At 38.5% G+C, this 7,961-nt stretch overlaps 1 protein-coding gene across 3 annotated transcripts in view; it reads left to right on the top strand.

Moving 5' to 3' along the window:
- LOC110447429 overlaps positions 1-7,961 on the top strand; it is a 96,573-nt gene that overhangs the window by 7,958 nt on the left and 80,654 nt on the right. For all 3 annotated transcript variants that reach the window (XM_021493118.1, XM_021493119.1, XM_021493120.1), the window contains one exon: positions 998-1,091. In XM_021493118.1, the coding sequence (XP_021348793.1) occupies positions 998-1,091 (94 nt within the window). The remainder of the gene's footprint in view (positions 1-997; positions 1,092-7,961) is intronic.

The raw sequence follows: 7,961 nt of genomic DNA, 5'->3' as shown, positions 1-7,961 counted from the left end.
CCCCCACCCCCCATGACCCCTAGTCTTCCCCTTACCAACTAGTTAAATACCTAAGAGCTGATAGTATTAATGTTGACAGCTCCCAGATAGCTAAGAACAGAGGGACAGGATAGGGCTGCCCTCCTCATGACTTCTATTGGTTTAATGTCGCCTTAGTGACATCAGGTCGTGTTGATTAAAAAGAAACAGATTTGGTGTTTATGTCGTCATCTGGTTTAGTACCAAGTTGTCAGAGGCTGTGTATATCAATTTTGTAAATTACTCAAGTCTTGAAAATATAGGGATATTCGCCTGGAGGCCATCTGGTCAGAGGAGGGGGTCGCCACATTTATGAAGCTTCTCAGAAGTCTGAAAATGTAGAACACTTTTGCTAAAAGTCCGCTTGTTCTATATAAATGCCGATTGAAAACTTGTGAAAACACTCTTTATTGCAAGAGCCAAGCAAATATTCATTAGGGATTTTTTCCTGGTAGAACATCTGAAGGGAAGCATTTTGTGAAGGGAGGTAATATGTGACAGGGTGCTTGATTACAGGGTCAATATTTTACAGGATTTTTCCTGTCTATATTAGCTCCATTCCTAAGGATAATTATAGACTTTATTTTTCTAACGAATAAAAGATATTCCCAAATTTTGGATTCTATACTCCTTTTTTATTTTGATTGTTGATCAGAACAAGATTTCATTTCCTAATTTCCTTATTGGTGCTTTACAGCAAGGAATTCATAAAACCTTATAATGTTGACAGAAGTCTGATTTACCCGTCCATAATGTAAGAATGTAGAAAAAGATAGAGACCGATGGATTTAGATGCTTCACTATGCCGCAAGTTTTTCTCAAAGGTGGTGATTCCCAAAATACACAGAAACAAACCTTATGTAATCATAAAGGTCTAAAAAGGAAGCAGGATTGAGTTACAAATACTATTTTGTTAGTTTTAGAATTTCAGTATGGTAAGAAAAATAAAAGTCTTTGATATACATGTATTGTGTTTCAGACACTGTCAAAGATCGTAGAGGGGAAGAGAGCCAGCAGCATCAGTGCCTTGAATACGACCCCCAGTAGAGGTCGCCTGAAGACACAACACCCAGGTAAGTTTAGGAGATTGGGGAACAATAAATTAGGGGTTTCACCACATGTCTAGATTGTATCACAGTATATTGCAATAAAGAGAGAGTATATTGCGATAAGTATCCCAATATTTTGCCATAGGGAAAGGATGCTCAATTTAAAAGAATTTGTTGTTAGAATTATGTTAATCTAAATTGTGATACAGAAATGTTTCATTGTGATACAATGTGATATGATGTGATACCTGTTTCTTTATATGACAGCCCTACAATAGACTGTCTGACCTGTCTGGGTTATACCACACAGAGATATGATGTGATACCTGTTTCCTGATATGACAGCCCTACAATAGACTGTCTGACCTGTCTGGGTTATACCACACAGAGATATGATGTGATACCTGTTTCCTGATATGACAGCCCTACAATAGACTGTCTGACCTGTCTGGGTTATACCACACAGAGATATGATGTGATACCTGTTTCCTGATATGACAGCCCTACAATAGACTGTCTGACCTGTCTGGGTTATACCACACAGAGATATGATGTGATACCTGTTTCCTGATATGACAGCCCTACAATAGACTGTCTGACCTGTCTGGGTTATACCACACAGAGATATGATGTGATACCTGTTTCCTGATATGACAGCCCTACAATAGACTGTCTGACCTGTCTGGGTTATACCACACAGAGATATGATGTGATACCTGTTTCCTGATATGACAGCCCTACAATAGACTGTCTGACCTGTCTGGGTTATACCACACAGAGATATGATGTGATACCTGTTTCCTGATATGACAGCCCTACAATAGACTGTCTGACCTGTCTGGGTTATACCACACAGAGATATGATGTGATACCTGTTTCCTGATATGACAGCCCTACAATAGACTGTCTGACCTGTCTGGGTTATACCACACAGAGATATGATGTGATACCTGTTTCCTGATATGACAGCCCTACAATAGACTGTCTGACCTGTCTGGGTTATACCACACAGAGATACGATGTGATACTTGTTTCCTGATATGACAGCCCTACAATAGACTGTCTGACTTGTGTGGGTTATACCACACAGAGATATGATGTGATACCAGTTTCCTGATATGACAGCCTTACAATAGACTGTCTGACCTGTCTGGGTTATACCACACAGAGATATGATGTGATACCTTTTTCCTGATATGACAGCTCTACAATAGACTGTCTGACCTGTTTGGGTTATACCACACAGAGATATGATGTGATACCTGTTTCCTGATATGTAAGCCCTACAATAGACTGTCTGACCTGTCTGGGTTACACACAGAGTTAGGCTGACCTGTCTGGGTTATACCACACAGAGATACGATGTGATACCCGTTTCTTGATATGACAGCCCTACAATAGACTGTCTGACCTGTCTGGGTTACACACAGAGTTAGGCACATGCTACTAGAGGGTAGGACACATCTACCGGTGTACCCCACTGCATGGCCTTGTAATATGGCTAACTTAGGAAACGCTGCAAGTTACAAGATATTAGAAAACACCTCCCTTTGCTGTATCCCACTGCATCATCATTTGAGGCAACTAATGTGTGACTCCCAGTAAGGAAAGTGTCGGCCTACTGTATAGGATTAGGTGATGAAATGTCACTGGATATTGGTGGATACTTAAGTTAGGATAAATCGCACTGTATAATCAAACTAATTTCTTTTGTCTAATGTTTTAAAGTCAGTTTTGAGAGAGAAATTCTCTTCATCTCAATGGAAAAGGAGCCAAATTTCTCATCTTCATTCCTAACAAGAATGAGACATTTTTAGGTCACCTGGCATGAAGTACCAGGGCTAGACATTAATTTGATTACCACTAGTCCATTGGGATAGTAGTTTCTAATTTGTATTGGTCCATGTGCAAATTCCACTAAGTCAATATTATTCAACTATGAGATTGACTAGTCAATCAGGCTAGTGGTGTTTGAAGAACCACTGGTCCAGCTGGAGATTTCACTAGTTTTAGACTATCTGAGGCTACCATTATTTTCTTGCCCCGAGTACCTAACTATGTGATGACTCTAAAACAGTCCATCAATGTGACCCAAGTTTTAAATGTTCGTACGTCATGCTTGGCAAAGAGCATGGATTTGCCCATATTTATTGAGTATAATAGGCCATTATCTGAAGAAGATGATAAATTAGTATTATCAGATATGTAAAAAATGTAGATATTGAACTTTTAGCTAACATGGATAGAAGGCAATGGAAAATCAAACCTGCTATGTGATCTATGCAGTGGTAAACACCTAGGTATACATTGGCAGTGTTTACCAAGAGTTGTCTCCCTTTGATTGCTGGACTTCACTCTTGTATAGATTGTCCTTGGGCATTGATTTTGATAGGAAGTATGTGTAAAATGTGTACATGTGTACCAGTATTTTCGAAAATTAAAAACAAATGCATACAAAGGTTTGAGAGTCATATATTAATGAAGATGGAAGAATGTTGTGTGAAATTCTAATTTCAAAATTAATCCTGCATTCAATTTTTCAATGGGTGGATTGGATGAGTGGTTAACACTACGGCCTTCCACGCAGGTGGCAAGGGTTCCATCCCCGAAATTGTCATATGCATGGAATATTCAGAGAAAGTGTTTTTCTCCTGCCCACACAACTCCAACAACCCAGGTGGATTATAAAATTGTCTGAGGTGGATGTTGCAGTATCTGTGCTGTAGCATTCAAGTGAGGTGGCACTATAAATGATGCCGTTGGAACACATGCCCACTACAAACAGAACACAATACATCTCTAGCACACACGCAGGCATACACACATAGGGAGATATTAGCCAGGCAGTAAGGAACTAGTAGTTAGTGCCTGATAAGGCAGCTCCTGCGAATTCCTCAAAAGTTGTATTGATTTATGTATATGTTAATTGTATTGATTGTATGAATTGTATAGCTTTGTACTGTAAAGTGCTTTAGAGTGGCTTATTCTAGCTAGATAGGGCGCTTTACCAAATGTTGTATATTGTTATTATTGATACATTTGTTCTGCTGAAATAATAGCTACAAATTTATCATACTTAGTTTAAAACAGTGTTTTCTTTGGATACATTTTGATGAATATTGGCCTGATTTCAGAGTATAACTACCAGTCTCAGAGGAAAAGTGATATGCATCACAAATATGTTCTTATAAAATATACATATAATATTTTTAAGCTTTATTTTTTTTTAATTGGAAGTATTTTGTTACAAAACTCATTTCTAAAAAATAATATCCTGTCAGCTTGAAGAGTGTCAACTCCACCTTTTTCATCGCCTCATGCCTTAGGCGTGTGAAAATATCTGAACATCATTTTGAACAACATTAAGAAATTTTCTCATGGTTACACGTACAACATACAATGTAGCTTCATGGTTCATTTAGTCTATCTGACGATGATCTTGATTTATATTGAAACTACATTGCTAGCAGGTAACAAAAATAGCAAGTACTTTAAAAGTGTACCATATGTAAATTAGGGAGTACAACTGTTACACAGTAAAAGTGTAACGTATGTAAATTAGGGTGAACAACTGTTAAACTGTAAAAGTGTACAGTATGTAAATTAGGGTGTACAACTGTTACACAGTAAAAGTGTACATTATGTAAATTAGGGTGTACAACTGTTACACAGTAAAAGTGTACAGTATGTAAATCAGGGTGTACAACTGTTACACAGTAAAAGTGTACAGAATGTAAATTAGGGTGTACAACTGTTACACAGTAAGAGTGTACCATATGTAAATTAGGGTGTACAACTGGTACACAGTAAAAGTGTACATTATGTAAATTAGGGTGTACCACTGTTACACAGTAAAAGTGTACAGTATGTAAATCAGGGTGTACAACTGTTACACAGTAAAAGTGTACAGTATGTATATTAGGGTGTACAACTGTTACACAGTAAAAGTGTACCGGATGTAAATTAGGGTGTACAACTGTTACACAGTAAAAGTGTACAATATGTAAATTAGGGTGTACAACTGTTACACAGTAAGAGTGTACCATATGTAAATTAGGGTGTACAACTGTTTCACAGTAAAAGTGTACCGTATGTAAATTAGGGTGTACAACTGTTGCACAGTAAAAGTGTACCGTATGTAAATTAGGGTGTACAACTGTTGCACAGTAAAAGAGTACCGTATGTAAATTAGGGTGTACAACTGTTACACAGTAAAAGTGTTCACATAATTTGCTGGTAGCTAACACATTACGATGTGTATTGGTTGTGATAACAGAGGGGGGCCCTGGCTTCCTGGCCCGGACACACAGATGCTCACCAACAAACAACACAAAACAGTAACCTGACGTTTTATCTCCCCAGTCTCAGAGATATCTATGTTACACTTTCAAAGTGTTACATACAAACTTCCTAGATACAGCTATTTCCTTGCCAGTAAACTTTAAAGATGCTGTGAGTTTTTTTATCGGCTGATATTTGAGTAACATTAGGCCCTGTGTAGAGGTTTTCAGGGTGTGAATGTTTGTATTGGGGATGTATTCTGTTAAAAAGGTAGGTGCTGTCTGTGGTGTAATTATATGATTAATGGTCTCTCTGTATCCTCATGTAATACTTGACTGTAAGTCATATCTCTGCCATCTTGATATATAGAAATAAGTTGCTGATATATCTGTTCTCCTCTTCTATGGAAATACGTCCTCAGAAAGGTGTCACTATCTGTCCTCCTGTACCCTCCTCAATTAGTTGTCAATATCTGCCCTCCTGTAACCTTCTCAGTAAGTTGTCAATCTCTGCCCCTCTGTACCCTCCTTAATAAGTTGTCACTATCTGCCCTCCTGTACCCTCCTTAATAAGTTGTCAATCTCTGCCCTCCTGTTCCCTCCTTAATAAGTTGTCAAGCTCTGCCCTCCTGTACCCTCCTTAATAAGTTGTCAATCTCTGCCCTCCTGTTCCCTCTTCAAAAAGTTGTCAATCTCTGCCCTCCTGTTCTATCCTCAATAAGTTGTTACTATCTGCCATCCTGTACCCTCCTCAATCTCTGCCCTCCTTTCTTTTTCTGTTGTAAAAAGTGGCACTCTTTTTTTGTGTCTTTGTGTTCAATTGGTTTCCTTTGAAGTTGTTTGTGATGGAGAGAAAAAGATGTGGTGTTTTTTATATTTCATGGACTGATTTAGAACATGCATGGTTAGTGTGTAGACTTAATTTAATCCTTCTGTTTTACGATACTGTTTGATTAGAGAAAGAAACAATTTTAAACATTCTATTTTGGGATAACACATACAGTATTTATCCTGCAATAAGCCGAGGGGTCCAACAACTAAACTCTGATTAGTAGGTGGTGGGGTTATTTCAGTCATTTACAGAAGGTGGTGGGCTTATTGCAGTAATTTACAGTAGGTGGTGGGCTTATTTCAGTGATTCACAGTAGGTGGTGGGCTTATTTCAATGATTCACAGTAGGTGGTGGGTTTATTTCACTGATTCACAGTAAGTGGTGGGCTTGTTTCACTGATTCACAGTAGGTGGTGGGCTTATTTCAGTAATTTACAGTAGGTGTTGGGCTTATTTCAGTGATTCACAGTAAGTGGTGGGCTTATTTCAGCGATTCACAGTAGGTGGTGGGCTTGTTTCAATGATTCACAGTAGGTGGTTGGCTTATTTCAGTGATTCACAGTAGGTGGGGGGCTTGTTTCAGTGATTCACAGTAGTGGTAGGCTTATTTCAGCGATTCACAGTAGGTGGTGGGCTTATCTCAGTAATTTACAGTAGGTGTTGGGCTTATTTCAGTGATTCACAGTAGGTGGTTGGCTTATTTCAGTGATTCACAGTAAGTGGTGGGCTTGTTTCACTGATTCACAGCAGGGGGTGGGGTTATTTCAATGATTCACAGTAGATGGTGTGCTTGTTTCAATGATTCACAGTAGGTGGTGGGTTTATTTCACTGATTCACAGTAAGTGGTGGTCTTATTTCAATGATTCACAGTAGGTGGTTGGCTTGTTTCAGTGATTCACAGTAAGTGGTGGGATTATTTCAGCGATTCACAGTAGGTGGTGGGCTTATCTCAGTAATTTACAGTAGGTGTTGGGCTTATTTCAGTGATTCACAGTAGATGGGGGGCTTATTTCAGTGATTCACAGTAAGTGGTGGGCTTGTTTCACTGATTCACAGCAGGGGGTGGGGTTATTTCAATGATTCACAGTAGATGGTGTGCTTGTTTCAATGATTCACAGTAGGTGGTGGGTTTATTTCACTGATTCACAGTAAGTGGTGGTCTTATTTCAATGATTCACAGTAGGTGGTTGGCTTGTTTCAGTGATTCACAGTAAGTGGTGGGCTTGTTTCACTGATTCACAGTAGGGGGTGGGCTTGTTTCAATGATTCACAGTAGGGGGTGGGCTTATTTCAGTGATTCACAGTAGGTGGTGGGCTTATTTCAGGACACTGATGCATTTGTTAGCATCTCTACTGCATTATATTTGACATTGGTGGGCTGATTACCAGGCATGGGCTTACTGTTGGATAAATACGGTAATTCTGATATTATTTTCAAGTATTTTAGTGATACTGTAATGTGCAATGTTGATCTTTTCCTTAAGTAACATATGCATTAAAGAGAAATGCCAACACCAGTTAAACCACAGGCATAAACATTATATACTTGAAGAAATATCTGTGATATATTTGGTAAATGAAGCTTTAGATATTTTGATATATCTTTTCAAATTTAAAAATTAATGTTTCGATATGTGCTCTGCATGTTGCATCAGTACCTTTTGCATACCCTGTACCCAGCTATTCAAAGTGTGATTAGCTTCACAAGTCGTTGTGGCAAATTTTCAAAATGTGATTTTTGAGAAACATCGGCAAATATTTTTGTGTTTTTGTTGCCATTGG

The sequence above is a fragment of the Mizuhopecten yessoensis genome, unplaced genomic scaffold, assembly GCF_002113885.1.
Source record: "Mizuhopecten yessoensis strain PY_sf001 unplaced genomic scaffold, ASM211388v2 scaffold3375, whole genome shotgun sequence".
Classification (NCBI taxonomy): domain Eukaryota; kingdom Metazoa; phylum Mollusca; class Bivalvia; order Pectinida; family Pectinidae; genus Mizuhopecten; species Mizuhopecten yessoensis.
Note: the sequence above shows the minus strand (reverse complement) of the source record. Positions and strands in the feature narration are given on the sequence as shown.